This window comes from Actinia tenebrosa, unplaced genomic scaffold, assembly GCF_029948245.1.
Source record: "Actinia tenebrosa isolate PJP-AT-01 unplaced genomic scaffold, QUT_ActTen_1.0 PGA_scaffold3__52_contigs__length_22856419, whole genome shotgun sequence".
Taxonomy (NCBI): Eukaryota; Metazoa; Cnidaria; class Anthozoa; order Actiniaria; family Actiniidae; genus Actinia; species Actinia tenebrosa.
In genome coordinates this window covers 14,498,181-14,514,332 of record NW_028292580.1, presented here as the reverse complement: position 1 = coordinate 14,514,332, position 16,152 = coordinate 14,498,181, and the positions used below count along the sequence as shown (strand labels likewise).

Sequence of the window (16,152 nt, the reverse complement as noted above, 5' to 3'; positions counted from 1 at the left end):
ATTATAGGTCGATCCATGGCAAGTTGCTCAGTTCCTGCCTGTTTAGTACCTATCTATCGGCTGTCTGTCGATCCGTCTGTCTGTCTGTCTAGTTAAGACATAATTATGTCATGGCCCCAAATTCCATTAACATCACCATGGCAACACTTACTAAACCATATCGATACACCACCTGCTCATGTGAAGATCGAAGTCAGATCAAGACCAAAGTTAATCGCTTCATACACTGTTCAATTTTATCATATTAGTTTTAGAAAGATCTTAGCATGGACGCTGCAAAAACACAGGAAAAAAAAAAAAGTTTCACATCGCTTTCATGCTGGCATGACGCTTTGTTGCAATTAAAGTCTTTCGTAATTTAATTTTGCCAATAAAGAGAAGTGCACGCGAAATACGAAAAAGCCTTATTTGGAGAAGACTTTCGTGTGTCTAATTACTCGGGATCTATTAGGAATAAGCCCCCCTGTCGACCCCAAGACGACTCAGTATATCAATGATCATTGTCAGCCGCGCACGGCGGACTAAGACATCAAAAAATTAAATTCCTTATCCTTAACCTGTCTAGAGCAGAAACTTCCCACAGCAGGAGACGAAACGTAAACCAACTTATCTGTAATAGTTATCTACAGTCACATCGCAAAGATAGGATACCATATTTTATCCAAACTAGATACTGAAAGAATAACACTTCTGATAGGAGCTGATAGAGCATACAGCGGCTTAGATATGGGAATCATGTTGGGTTGTCTGCACCAACCATACGCTTGAGAATGATTTGTTTTGAATAAAATTTTGGCAAAAGTCAGAAAAATATAACCCTTGTGTTTGAGAGGTTTTATTATTTTGTCTTGTTTTATGGTTGTTATATGAATACTGTATTTTGAGTGACCGTTCTATACAATAAAGTATTTTGAGTGAAATAACGCGAATCACTCACAGCTTCAGTTATCTCAAGACCACTCACTCGAATACCACCATTTTTTCCGACCTTGTGTAGGATAGTCGGGAGTTCTCGGAGCCTCTTGTTCTAATGTTTTATACAAGTGGGAAATTGTACGTCTTTAAATGCTATACCATTAACAATTGTTGGTTTTGATCGGCTTATGCATTATTCATATTTGTGTTAAGATCCCATCCTCCAGTCAGAGTCTTTTCTGTGCATACATATATAGCTTACGGGCAGCTGCGACTGAAAGGGGTTTTCCTTTTTCTCTCCAAAGTGTCTCTTATTGGTAAGAAAGACTAGTTATGGTTATATGTTTTTACAATCAGGAATTTCAACATCGATGGTCAGCCATCGGCAACAAGTTTAAGTAAATAATCACTAGTCATCCACCAGTTGAAGCGAGACGAGCGCGACACGGAATATTCAGATTTAGTCAAGACAAATCCAAAATAATGGCCGACAATTTGAGCTGGAAGCGAATAAAAAGAGTATTATTATTACCTTGGAGTCGTCGTAAGAACAGACGCCCGCCACCGGAGCCAACTGAGACAAGCGAACAACCTCCTTCTCCAGGTAAGATGTCCTTTTTGCTTTTTTTCAAATCCTTCGTCTTCGCTATTTCAAAAGTAAAGAATTAATTTCTCACGACCACCAAAAAAGCTCTCAAATCCTTAGAAAGTTTAATGCATGACTAAATTACGAATTTAAAATAGGTTTATATTTTAAAATTTCCCCCCGAAGAGGTGGAGAAAAAACTCAGTTTGTTGCATATTGTTTTCGGTGATTGTTTTACTTGCAGATGATGTTGTCGGCTTGGTTTACACAGTGTCGTGCCTTTTGTTCTACCAGAAATCGCTCATCTAAAATGTATCATATTTTATTCATGATACCATAGGATTTCCTACATCCTACCACGTATTATACGGCTAAAAGGGAACCGTGCAGCTTTAGGTTGAAGTTTTTGGATAGAAGATATTGGTATAAGGTGTCGCATATGTACCTCTTGCTAAACATATACGCAAAGCTTGAACCAAGATGTGTAAATATAAAACAAACAAATCTATCTTTCATTCTTACTTTCCTTCTCGTTTTGGTTTTACTCTTTTAAACTTCTACCAAGCAAGACTAATAATACCGCATTTCAAAAGATAACATATCCGGTTCGCTCAGTCATAGATTTTGAGGGTCAGTGAAAGATTAGTTAGAATATTGGGATATGCGGTATGTATAAAAAGCCTGTCAGGATTGAGATGAAAAAGAAGTTTGATAAGGCGGGAAAAAAACATAACAACTTTTGCAGGTGCTTCGATTGAGCATATTCACGCTAAAATCTCGTACGCCATAGTTAACGTTAGCAGAGCCCAAGTCTTTCAATATGGAGTATCATTGACAAATTTTTTCCTTCAAATGTCTCATTACTATATTTATGAGAATGACTATGTTCTTTATTTCTCGTTTGATTGATGGTCGTTTTTGAAATCTTTGCGATCACATCATTTATTATTAGTGACAGAAAACTCTTCTTCCTCAATTATTCATATCATACACAAAATTCAGCTCTTTAGGGATTTTCAGAATGTTTAAAAATTCATATAAGTATTTTCTTTGTAGTTTATTTTTCGCTAAACATCACCCCCAACGTTGGATTTTTTCCAAGTCCTAACTGAAGAAATGACCTAGGAAAGCCATATTAACTTCTTTAACTGTTTCTGGAAATAATTATAATTTTGTCAGTAAAAATAAAACGGTTAATGCTCTACTGGTTAGACATGCCTCACCACACGCAATGACTAGGAATTTGCCGCAAAAATAAAAAAAAAACAAACAAAAAAAAAAAAAACACAAAAAACCTTACTGTTGCATCGGCATGGTGATACTACATATTTTTTGTGTGGAATTTATAATTCTGGCCCTGCAAATGCAATGTCTTTCATCTCGCCTCTTTTTTATACCGCTAAACTCGAAGTGCCTATAGCTAAGACATGAATGAATATAAGAAGTTGTTGTTCAAGTACATTTTGTTCTTCAATGAAGAGTGAATATATCATTCTTGACAGTCTTCTCATTAAAAGGAAAAATACCAAAGAAAACATTTCAAACTATCAGAACAAAAGGAGTATGAAAAAGAGAAAAAATCGTACTACACATAACGTGACGCCTTTTGTTGAGATTCGTATATATACTGATTGGATTTATATTTTGATAAGTGTATATTTATGATTTTTTTATATATAGGAGCCGTGATGTGTTGTATGGTATCTTTAATGAACATTTGCATGAGAAGCTATATATGACGTTGACGGAAGCGTAGAGATAACGTTCTTCTGATTTGTCACAACACTTTAAGCAAGCTCTTATGGCCACCTTTTGCAGCGATAGCCGAATCAAAAACATTTAGTCAGTTCGTGTATAAAGTTACAAGCTTCTAACAAACAATAATGACATATCGAGTCTAATGTTATGTAAGCGAAAAGCTCCACACGTAGGTTATAAATATCAAAAAAACTAAAAACAATCTTTTTATTAAGCTGACTCCTAAAATGCATATTTACTTTTCTCCGTAATGCTACTGCTCTGCTTCTGTTATGAACTGCTATAATTGATTACGATGACAAACACGGTAACAAAACGAAAACAAAATTATTTTTCCCATTTATTTACTTTCCGACCATTTTTCTCTCGTTTTAAATTCTCCAACTCGGGTTCTGATTGGTTAGAATCATGAGGATCGACGCTGATTGGCTAATTTGATTATTGAGGCTCGTCTCCTTGACGTTTACCGCCAAAGTGGTGCGCATGTGCGGTGGGGAGTAACTAAGCGCTTGGCCATGAGATGTGTTTGCTCACAACAGGACCAAGGAGAGAAGCTACTGCAAAATGAACAATATTTACTCCTAAAAATTTGCACTGAAATCTATGCTCAAGACCAGTTGAAGCTGTTTATGTTATCGAAAGACAGAGGACACTGTAAATATCCCGATTAATATGGATTTAGAGATTCCTGTTGGTCTTTCGGACCTGCTGCAGGACTTTACGGTGCATGTACTACGCGAGAAACCCGAAGATATCGTTGACTTTGCTGCCAATTACTTTATGAAGCTCAAATTGAAAGAGAAGCGTTCAAAGGATGGGCGAAAAAATAAAAAGGGCAAGGGCGTCAGTTTTTCTACTGAACAAAATGGAGAGGATATGGATGATGATGAGGATGATGATGATATGCCAGGTATTAATCTTCAAGCTCAAATTGTTCAGCATAGCAGCCTTGCAAGATGTCTCAGCGTCGGGTCAGATTTGCCATGGTTAATTCAAAAAGCCCGGAAGAAGTTAGAAAGCCTCTGCTCTTACTTATTTATTTATAATAAATGAACTTTCTCTCACAAATAGTAACTCCCGCATGCTTGCTCTTCGAGATTTTCAGTTAGAGTTTGACAACTTTTCTCCCTGCGAACTTTAATCATGATCACGAAGTGCTTCACAACTTTGAAATTTAATGGAAAATTAGTCTGCTCCACAAAATGAGCTGACTGGGAAAATCTCCTACTCGATAGTATTTCATTGAACGATATTCTACAGGGTTATTTTATATATTTTTTGCGGTTATTTGCAGAGCCCCCGAAGAATCGCTACGTAAGACGGCAATCTGGTGAGTTTCTTACTTGTTGTTTTTTCGTGTTTATGAAATAAAATCAGCTAACTGTGAACTATAACGACAGAGTTCGAAAGAAAAAGAGATTAGATAAACGCATCTTTTCAAGAGGCAACCTGCTGTGGGATTGAACTTTTTCTTAATTTTTAACATCGTTTTTTTTCCAGCGTATTTTTTCCCTAAAGATTTTTGAATATGTTTTTCAAATCCGTTTCTTGCAGCAGGGTCACTTTAAATCCGCTTGATTCATTCCTTTTTTTGACCGAATTTTTTTGATTTTCTTGCTGCTTTATAGTCTGTGCCGAGCCTTTGAATCCGGAATCTGACGACGATGAAGATGAACAGCCGGTAAGGATAGAAATTACATGTTTACTCTTACAAAATAAAAATGTGGGGGTCAACTTTTCTCGATTAACGCGCTTTACTTAGCAAAAAATAATCCCGCGGAGTTTGCAAAATTTCAAATCAATAATGATTTGTTATGATTTAAGGTGTTCATTGAGTTCATCATTAATAGTAAATTTCAATCTGTGTCTTTTCGGATATTCAAATGATTTGTAAATAAACGAACTGTAAACAGAAATACGTATAATCTACAAGAACAGCATTCACTATCTCGATTATGTATGTCTTGGAAACATAATATCCTGTAACGTAATAAAGTGAATATCAAACTTGGCGTTTTTCTTCTAAAAAGAATTCTTCATCATAATGTTCAAGACATTAATACATGTAACAATCAAAATTATCACTTTTGTTCAAGTGTGCAGGGTAAAGTACATTATACATGCATGAACGAAAATCATTTCTAATTTAATGCTAAAATACGAAAATAAATATATAGGAAACTGTCGCCTTGAACTTTCCTGAATTAGGCACTTTAAAAGTAATTGAAGTTGTTTATCTTTTAGGAATTTTCCTAGCCTAGCATGACTTTTGGTTTCATGTCTGCTAAGCAATTAATTTTCTCCAAGCCAGCAATAATAGATTAATGAATCTTGAGAAAATTAACAAATTATTTAGAAACATTTCTCTGATATATGTTTTGAGTGCAAGCCAGATGAGGATCGTGGAAATAAGTCTTTGCTGTTATAAGTATCTACAGTGTATCTTATTTTTTCTTTGTCAATGTTTTAGATTAGGTAATACTATGGCTCTGAAATTTGCATTTCCTTTCCAAATTTAGATTTTATTTAGATTCCCAAAAATTTTTTCAATGTCAAATTTCCATTCTTTCCTATTTCTCAATGTGCATGGGGGATTTTCTATACACCTTGCTTGAAGTTCCTTTTTTATCTTAAAGATAAAGGATTCATTCAATTCTTTTTTTAGCTTTATTGTTGGTCAGGACAACAAATATTTGATACAAAACCTCTAGATAGTAAGATCTATTGATTGTCAAAAAATTTGTTTTTATTAACTTTCTATATATATGTATGAGTCATTGTAGCTACATGGGTGGCTACAGATCAAGTAATACTCTTTCAATTTGTTTTTCATGTTACAGTTGACTTTTCAGTGCAGGTGCTATTCTGAATGACCTGATGGCTAATTTATAATGGCATTTCCAATTTCCTTCTGTAGAACTTGAAGATTTCTTTTGATTTAAACATGAGCGTATATGTAGCATCTGAATTCCAACCTCATGAAATACATTCTATTTTTATTGATTTTTGGTTTGATGGAGAAACACCTTTGAGGTATTGAGTGTATATGATTTACAACAATGTAATATGTGAGAAGGTGCTGACATTTTTTCTTTGGTGATGCACTGCACTGAAAGACAAACAATGTATCAGCTGCTGTAGTGTCACTTGAATTATATTTCTATTGCTTTGAGGGTTTTAATAACCTACTTATTCATCCTTAGTGCACATTGACAACCACCAGACAAGAGTAAAGCTTGTAGAAAGTACTGCAGTCTTTGGTCAAATTAGCATAGGAAATCGCATGATCTTGAGTACAATTCCGAATTCATAGGTACGAATGATGTTTTGAAAGTTTTCAAAATTGGACAAGCATTTACGCGAGTTCAGTTTGAGAACTTTCAAATATCACGAGTATCTATTAATTCCAAATTGTACGAGAAGATTGTGCAATTTTTTTAAAATAATACATTAACAAAACTGAGCAACTTAATTGAGACTCTACAAAGTACAATTTGGGATTTAATTGTACTCCTTTTGTCCAATCAGAATCGTGTAATTTTGTTGAGTGTATTATAAGCATAAAAATAGTTTACACAGAATTCAGCTGGGTCAATATACTCTAATTTGCATGCAATGACTTTTAGATCCGTCATATGGTAACTGTATTTAAACTGATATTTGTTGTTATATTTTTGTGGAATGAATTAGGAATCATAAAAAGAAACAATAAAAAAACAACAAAAAATCAACAAAATTATTATAAAGTAAAAAGTTCATGGTGTATTCAATTTTCCAATGAATCTGTTTATTTATAGGGTTCGTAAAAAGTTTTTTTTTTTGTTTTCTATTTTTCTATTTACTGGGAAGACTGACTTTTTGTCTCAGTCTTCATGTCAAATTTACTGATGTCAGACTGTTTCCATTGATGAATAAATTATGACAACTACTGTAGCCAATAGTAGTTGTACTTTGTTAACTCTTGTTTAATTAAAAAAAGTAATTCTTAATGGTTGACTTCTCTAAAGTCTAGTGAAATTACTAGTTTAACATCCCTTTTACTAATTACTTTAGAGTGTATACTTTATTTATTGCAGTTGTAATATTTGTAAAATGTTGTCTATGTAGGTTGTTTATCCAAAGACTGATGATCAGAGACAAAGACTTAATGATGCTGTAAAGAATATTCTTCTCTTCAAGAATGTTGCTCTAGTAAGTGTGAAAGGGCATACAGTTGAAACTTATTTTAATACCCATTTAGAATTAAGTTACAAGACCTAAGCAACTAATAATAATAATAATAAGCTATATTTCATGAGGGTAAAAGCTTAACAGTTTTTAAAAAACACTGACAACTCTGTGGCCCTCAACTGACTATAATTTAGGACTTCTGGGTTTTTGGAATCTGTCAATCAAATTTCCAATCATCTGAGTTAATGAATTTTTGACTAGCTGAAGACAAAAACTCAGACATCTCAATTAGGCTATATGGTGTTCATGCATATGAATATGAAAATGGGTGGGATAGGGAAGCCAAAGGGATCAGTGTAACAGCTGGGATTCCATAGAAATAAAGACATTTGTAACTATGGAATACAAGTCAGGGCCAGGCCCATGGAAGATAGCTTCCAATATCTTGCGAGCCCATGGGGACAAAAGGCCATAATATCCAGTGATACAAATCGACTAAATCCTTTGAATTTTAGTCAAATTATATCTGAATCACACTGTGTGTGTGTTGTGTGTTTTGGATTGGTTATCTGATAACATAGGCACCCAGCAATAGACTTCCTGTAGACACCTGCTATTGAAACCTCTGTTATGACTGAATATTTTAAAATATAAAAATTCATATTCTTAATGAACCACTCAAAAATGTTACTGAATATTGAACTGTAGGATCAACTAAATGAAGTATTGGATGCAATGTTTGAAAAAAGAACCCAAATAGGAGATCATGTGATTGATCAAGGCGATGATGGAGATAACTTCTATGTTATAGACAAGTGAGTGTAATCTGCATATGATTAAACCCTTGAATTATTTTCTATTTTTGCTATCTGGGAGGTCTGTGGGTATACTGGAAAAATCTAAGCCTGAGGTCTGTATGAACTAGAGAGCTGGTAGATAGGGTTTTAGTTTCAAATTTCATTTGATTTGAATTTAAAAATGCATACATATTTCACCATATTCTAGTTCAAATCCTGGAGTAAGCAGTTCTAGAAAGCCCTCCAGACTCAAGCAATACGCATGCAGGGTTTCCATAGATATCCGGGTCAGGATTAATTAAATATTTATAAAATAGATAAATAAAAAAGAAATAAATAAGACCCAAATCTACATTAGGAAATATAGGCATTCAATATTATGGAAAACTATTGCTTCAAAAAAATTGAATCTTTTCCAACCATACCGTACACTGAACATTTAACCTCTGACCTACCCCACCTACACTACTTCACCCTTCCTTACCACAACTACCTTACCATACACTATCCTATAGTAGGGGCTTTGAATATTGAGAAGTATGGGGTGCTGAAAATTCTGAACAGGAAGGTCTAAAATAAAACCACTTTGTAAGAGAGAAATCTGCCATGGCTTTAAACATTTATCATGTTGAAATAAAGTTATTCTTATTCTTATTCTTGAATATAATAAATAAATAATAAGTAATTAAAAGTAGAGGCTCCTAATAAGAGAAGTATGGGGTACTGGAAATTTTTAACAGGAAGGTCTAAAATAAAACCATTTAGTAAGAGAGAAACCTAGCATGATGGCTTTAAACACTTATTGTGTTGAAATAATAAAAGTTATTTGGCTTATTCTTATTCTTGGATATGACAAATGAATAATAAGTAATAAAAGCCTTATTTAATGAAAATGAACTTTCATTAAAAAGCTGGTTCACAAATTATTGCTTTCTTGGATATGATAAATAAATAATAAGTAATAAAAGCCTTATTTAATGAAGGTGAACTTTCATTGAAAAGCTGGTTCACAAATTATTGCTTTCTTGGATATGATAAATAAATAATAAGTAATAAAAGCCTTATTTAATGAAGGTGAACTTTCATTGAAAAGCTGGTTCACAAATTATTGCTTTCTTGGATATGATAAATAAATAATAAGTAATAAAAGCCTTATTTCATGAAGGTGAACTTTCATTTAAAAGCTGGTTCACAAATTATTGCTTGAGCTGACATGAAAATTGAAACAGGAACTCAGTGCAATTAATAATTAATAATTAATAATTATTATATCTTTTGTCATAAACAGGGTCTACAAATTTGAGTTTTTTGTCATAAACAGGGTACCCCTTCAGAATCCCAGAGGAACACCTCTACCCAAGTCCTAGCAGAGTACCCCCCATCCCCTAGAGTGAGCCCCAAGGTTGAGATGAGATGCTAATGCTAATAGAGATTAGATTTTCATTATAAGTTTATAGGTTAAGCAAATGCATTTAAGTATAACCAATAGCAAAATAGGATTATACCTCAGTGCCATCGTTGACACAATTCTAATGGCGTGGTCATAGAGTACAAGCTAGGAGGCTCAATCTATCAGAGAGTTGATTTAAAAAAGGGCTAGCTTTGACAGCATAGAAGATTACAGTGCAGTCTCTTTTATCTTGGGATTATACTGTGGATTATTATATTTGCTGAATTTATTAAATTGGTGTTATTTTTCAGAGGAAAATTTGACATATTTGTAAAGATAGAGGGCCAAGATAAGCTGGTGAGTGTTGTTTTAGAATGTACCCCTTTGTATAATACTCTCATAAAACATTGCGAGCACTCATAATAGGGTAACTTGGTTGAAAGGGTCAAATATCTTTGAAATAATTCTGATTGCAGGTGACTGGGCTTTGCTTGATGGTATATAAAAGTAAATATTTTATATTTTTTCAAGATTTTGTCTCTGAAAGGCAGATGATCATAATGATGCTTTAATTTTGTTTTGTCAGATTTATCTACATTGTAGTTTGTTAGTCATTGTGTAAAACAAGTTGAAAATAATTAATTATGCATATCTTAGTTAGACAGCTCAGATTTATCTGCAGATCATAGTTTCAATTACTTTTTTTTGTTATAATATTGTGTAACTATAAAGTAATATTCACATAATCCTTTTGTCAGCAAAGGAAATAGATCTGAAAATAAATCTTTGAAACTAACCAAGTAACCAAACAAGCCCACACTACCACTAGAGGGCCATGCACTGAGTTATCAGTACAATTTTTTATTTAATTTTAACTGTTGTTTGCCTCCTCTTTACTGTGAACACTTTCACATTTTTGATTTCTTTTTTACGTATTTCTTTTTATGTATATATTTTTACAGATTTTGTAGTTTTATGCTAAACAATGAGACATCCGTGCTTCACTTTGATGTTTGGATAGGCAGATTTTGTACGTCAATGTAACAAGACCCATTGAAAACCTCCGCAGGACCTCACTGAAAAACTCTCTTTGGAGACATGGGCTTCATGCTTATTATGATAATAATATGAATAAAAGGATATAAAAACATCAAAGTGAAGAACTAAATACCTAGTTAGTTAGAGGTGAAGGGCAAAATTTAAACTTGAAAAAAAGTTTTCAAAAAGATGTCAAATGCCTGCTATTTTATTGCATTTCCTTTAGGTTGGTGCTTATGACAATAAGGGTAGCTTTGGAGAGCTTGCTCTCATGTACAACACTCCAAGGTAAGGACCAATAAAAATTTTTTTAAATAATAATATCAAGGTTTAATGATGGTTAGTGATGGATAGATGGATCAATAGACCTTTTTAGCTTTGGTACTATTTCATACTATATGTACTATTACTTACTATATGCAAATTGCCCATTTCATATCACATGACATTCCTTTGAGAATTTGTTTTTTTTAATGGCAAACATGTTAAAATATTTACACATGAAAGAATCAACTCCGAGTAGTTGCATCACATGGTCTGAAAATGTGCACAGCAAACAACAAAGCTAAAAAGGTCTATCATTAGTTTGCACTCTGAGGTTGGATTTGCATCATTGGCAAAATTGACACCATATTGATTTTAAAATTTGAATTAATTTTTTCTAGGGCTGCAACAATAGTTGCTACAACTGAAGGAATTCTTTGGGCTCTGGTAAGCTGTAAACCGTAAAAATATCTTGATGGTCTCAGTGTGTTTAATGGGAAGTGGTGTACGATATTTTTTCCTTGGGATTTAAGGCCATTCATTTTATGATAATTACTGCATTATAATGATACACTTGCCTTTTAACTTCTAGTGGTTCAGGGTATTAAAATAAATATACATTGGAATCAGCTTAATTATGCAATCTATGTTACATAATTTCCCTCACATTTCAAATCTCATTCACTTTTTCATTTAGGATCGAACAACATTTAGAAGAATCTTGTTAAAGGCAGCAGCTAAAAAGAGAAAAGCTTTAGAAGGTTTCCTGGAAAAGGTCCCTATGCTCCAGGAAATAACAGTAAGTAAAGTAATGGTAGTTTTGGTAAGAGTGGGAAACATGGTACTGACTTACAGCATATATATGGTACCACATGATGTGACATTGAAATGGCTTCTATTTCAATAGACCTAATCGGCTAACATGTTGCTATGTACGTTACCACCCAAGTCAAACCTTCTGGGAATAGAAGCATTTGTCTCCACGAATTCAACTGTGAAACCAAAATATGACGAACAATGAAACTTAGTCCCATGTGGTTTGAATTGGGTGGAAACGTTTATAGCAACATGTTAGCCGATTAGGTCTATAAGTGTTACAGTAATTCATCCAATCATAACACATAGTTATAGCTATGGTAAAATACATTATCCTGGAGTACCAAATGATCTTGCCTTATCGTTTCTCACTCATAGGAGTGGATATAAAGTATAAATAAGTAATTTCACATTTCTGATTAATAATGTAAAATATTATATGACCGTGAATCTTAGAGCCTGGACACTAGCAAATCGAGCAATCTGATTGGATAGATTGCATCGTGGACTGGTCTAGATTCCCTGATATTAACCCGTCCGATCGTATATTAATCTTACGGCAAAATATTTTGTCCTTTTCAATGAAAAGTGGTCATATAATAAAACTCTTATCAACCGAGCTTGGTCGGTCTGTACGGGATAATCTTGACCTCGGTCGGGTACAGACCTCGATCAAGATTATCCCGTACAGACATCCTGCTCGGTTAATGAGGTCTAAATGTTATAAATAAGCCTGCCTGCCAAAGGGTTCAAAATGCTCTCTGCAATGAACTTAATGTGCCATGGCAAGTCCATTGCTCCAAAACTGCATGGCTTACCTCCTCATACTCACCCAGTTATCATCTTTATCTGGAAAGTAGTATTTTATTAATGAAGGATTGATATTTATTTCAAAAAGGAATACGAAAGAATGAACCTTGCAGATGCCCTCAACTCCAAAAGCTTTAAAGATGGAGAATGTATCATCAAGCAGGTAATATTTCAACTGCATTTTAGTCTCTGGCTTATGTGTATTAAAGCAACTAAGGATCACTCCAAAAAATGGTAGGGTTAAAGCAAGTAGGATCCCTGACAAAGGGCCCATTATTTGACCCTATATTAGCCAACATCTTTTGGCTTAATGTTGGCCATGCTGTTGTAACATGAAAAACCAACATAACAAACAAGCACGACATTCATCCAACATGGAAAAAAAACCTATAACAAATGGACCAATGATTTGACATGATATTTCAGGTCATTTTTTAGGACCCCTGAAGATTCAACCCTCAATGAAATCATCCTCCATGTTTACTTCCTCACAGACTCACTCATTTGTAATATGTTATTAAAAATCTTATGAATATAAACAATTCCAGCAAGCTCTTAACATTTGAATGTAATTATTATGTTGATAACACGTTTCTAATGAGTGTACCTTTGTGTTAAAGGGTGATGAAGCAGATTATATGTACTTTGTTGAAGCTGGTGTTGTTTCTATCAGAATGCATAACCAGGTAAAGAAATCTTGTAATGTTATATTTTTGTTTTAAGACTTTCTGAGTATTGCACCCATTTCCTATCTGATATCTCAGGACATGAGAAAAGCTTGTATGTAACTGCTCAACGGTCAGAACGAGAAGCAGTTCAGAAACGATAAAATGCAGTATTCCCTTTATGTTCATAACAGGATTTGTTTTTCAAAATTGTTAGTAACACAGTTGTGAAAGATTTTTCCATTTTTGCCAACAGTCTACCAGTTACTTTATTCAAAAGCTGCAACTGGCATATGTATACACCTAATTGAAAAAAGCATTGTCGGGTTCAAAAAAGGTTATATCATCAAAGCTAAGACTGAAGGGGAGCATGGGAAGATAAACAATTATACTACTTTCATGCGTATTGCAGTTTTCCCTTCCTGTGCACATTTTATGCATCATGGCTTTGGCATGTTAATCTAGATCAACCAACTTTGCTCTACTGTGCATTCTTACATGTCTATATGCAAATATAATACTTATTTCGGAGTACCCAAAATCCTTTTCAGTCGTAGCATCGATGATATGACCTTCCTGAACCCGACTACGTTTTTTCAATTAGGTGTATGTATATTTATTTACTATTGTCATTATGAACAGAACTTAAATCGGCATACGCTTTGTCTTTCATGTAGAATGATCCCACATCTGAAGTGGAGGTTGCACGGTGTGAACAGGGAGGATACTTTGGGGAGCTTGCATTGATTACTCATAACAAGAGAGCTGCTTCTGCATATGCTGAAGGAGATGTTAACTGTGCAGGTTTGTACTCTTAATTTCAGTACTGTTTGCATAATTTCTCCTGGTTGTAGTGGCATGAACAACATCATCAGCATCTAAATGTCTTGATTGAATTCCACGGAGAAGGGACCTTCAAAATTTTTTGATACCCTGAAGAGACTCTGGGCGATCAGGGCACAGCTAACTCACAAATTGCCATTTAGCATGTAAGGTTTTGCAGAGGGAGGAAAACTGGAGAACCCAGAGAAAAACCCTCAAATCAAGGGAGGCCTGTAACATACTTTACTCAGTAATGAGATGCAAAGTCTGGGAATAAAACCTGAGGCCCAAGAGATGAAAGATGATTGCACTACAACTATGCCACCCTTAATTCCCTTAAGGCAAGTGGGGGGGGGGGGGGGGGGGGGGGGGATCAGATCAAATGCCAAGGACCTACATCATGTTTTGGTTTGCCATCAAATTTGATTTTTGAAAAGACACTGAATAAGGACACGGTGGTTGGTTAAAGCCAGGAATAGATTTTCATAAAAGATTTTGTTATCTTTAGTAAGGACAAACTTGTGTCTATTGCTGTCATACATGTCGTGCAGGGTAATGAAGTGACTCATCTTGACTTTTTCTGTGTTTCAGTTCTCGATGTCCATGCATTTGAAAGACTTCTAGGTTCTTGCATGGATATTATGAAGAGAAGTATTGATGGCTATGAAGAACAGTTGAAGAAACTTGGAGTTGAACATAGTGAGCTAAGATAGAAACCAACCAACCATCTAGAAGAACACATTTTTGCCAATGTCGTATTTTGTAGACATATAGTTCCCATAATTTTCATCCAAAACAGTAGATCTTAAATAACCCAAAAGCTGTAAATTGGATTTTTTAAATTTGATTTTGAATTTTAACAATAATTATGAACAAACAAATTCCACAATAATTTTTGAGTGATTTGAAGAAGTCATGTTTATAGCTAATTTTTTTTTTTTTAAAATCATGATAGATTATTTTGAATAATTATATTTACGTATGGTCTAAAGCCAAGAGACAATTAGGTTACCATTCACTGTTACTACAACCTCAATCTTTGGTTGTTATTTGTTACTGTCTGTGTGTTTGGTTCTAAACACACACTTAGCAGTTTTTCTACCAAGAACTGTTGAGATTTGTTAAGATAAAGACCCTGTCTGTAAATAAAGCATATTTATTATGTATAAATGTACATTAAACTTGTTGTTGTTGACAGATCACTAAACCATAGCTCGACACTGAACACTTGCCAGAGAGCTAATTGCCAGAGCATTTCATAGAGTAATTATTCTCCCAGGGACAGATCCAGGGTTGGTGTGCAGGGATCACCTATTTTGAAATGTGTCTAAACCTAAAAACCTTTATTAGAACAAAATTTTTAAATTTTTAAAAATTAAATTTAAAATTTAAATGAAATTTAATTCTTTTAAATTTTTTGCTAATAAAAAGGCCAATGTGCACTAGCACGAATATCTATCACAAAGCATGATGGGAAACCGAGTACTTACCATTTTTCAGCTCTTAAAATCCGTCTGACAATTTTTCCTTCAACATTTTTATGTAACTGTAAGTATTTTAACACGAAAATGACCACTTTTTGTCTGATTATTATTGATTTCCTTGTTCTGGTTTGTGTAGTACTCCGTTTCCCATCATGCTTTGTGCTAGAGATTTGTGCTTGCACACATTAATATTATTAATTCACGCTTGTAATCATATTTCCTTTTTCCATTTTCTTGTAATTTTTAAGAGTGATTTTTCATAAATCATAATGTAAACTAGTTAATTCTTGTGCAAAATTAAACAAAGCCTAAAGTCTTTACATATCAGTGATAAGATTATATTGCGATTAAGTCTATTTGCCTAATTTTTCCAGCCCCTCTGCACCTGATAATCAACCAAGGCCTAATGTCTTCATGGTACTCTTGCTTATAGAATGCCATAGTTTGTTCCCAAATTAATTGAACTTTCGGCCCTGGAAATTTACAGTGCGACTACTCCAACCAAAGCTACCTCGACAAATTTTCCACAAATTATCCAATAGTGTTTGAGTATTTAGACAATAGATTAGTGGCAAATTTTGAATTTAAATATTCTTCCATTGTTCCGGTTGGTAAAACTAAATGATGAAGAAGAGCT

The 16,152-nt window shown here is 34.1% G+C and overlaps 1 protein-coding gene across 2 annotated transcripts; it reads left to right on the top strand.

The window, feature by feature from the left end:
- Positions 1-1,167: 1,167 nt before the first annotated feature.
- Positions 1,168-15,256, top strand: LOC116305393 (cAMP-dependent protein kinase type II regulatory subunit). Of its 2 annotated transcripts, none has more exons than XM_031715298.2 (13): positions 1,168-1,519; positions 4,554-4,589; positions 4,888-4,940; positions 7,367-7,450; positions 8,138-8,244; positions 9,928-9,973; positions 10,881-10,942; positions 11,320-11,365; positions 11,616-11,717; positions 12,633-12,707; positions 13,165-13,230; positions 13,887-14,013; positions 14,623-15,256. In XM_031715298.2, exons 1-13 carry the CDS (start codon positions 1,399-1,401, stop codon positions 14,742-14,744), a joined length of 1,047 nt encoding a protein of 348 aa, XP_031571158.2. In that variant the 5' UTR covers positions 1,168-1,398; the 3' UTR covers positions 14,745-15,256. The 2 variants fall into 2 exon arrangements, with proteins under 2 accessions (XP_031571158.2, XP_031571157.2); XM_031715297.2 differs by lacking the exon at positions 1,168-1,519 and adding an exon at positions 3,736-4,169.
- Positions 15,257-16,152: the final 896 nt, after the last annotated feature.

Bases quoted from the DNA above. Each gene is read 5' to 3' on its own strand.
- LOC116305393 (XM_031715297.2), top strand. From the start codon at position 3,932: ATGGATTTAGAGATTCCTGTTGGTCTTTCGGACCTGCTGCAGGACTTT. The intron at 4,941-7,366 runs GTAAGGATAGAA...TTGTCTATGTAG, and splicing joins ACGATGAAGATGAACAGCCG to GTTGTTTATCCAAAGACTGA. The intron at 10,943-11,319 runs GTAAGGACCAAT...AATTTTTTCTAG, and splicing joins CTCATGTACAACACTCCAAG to GGCTGCAACAATAGTTGCTA.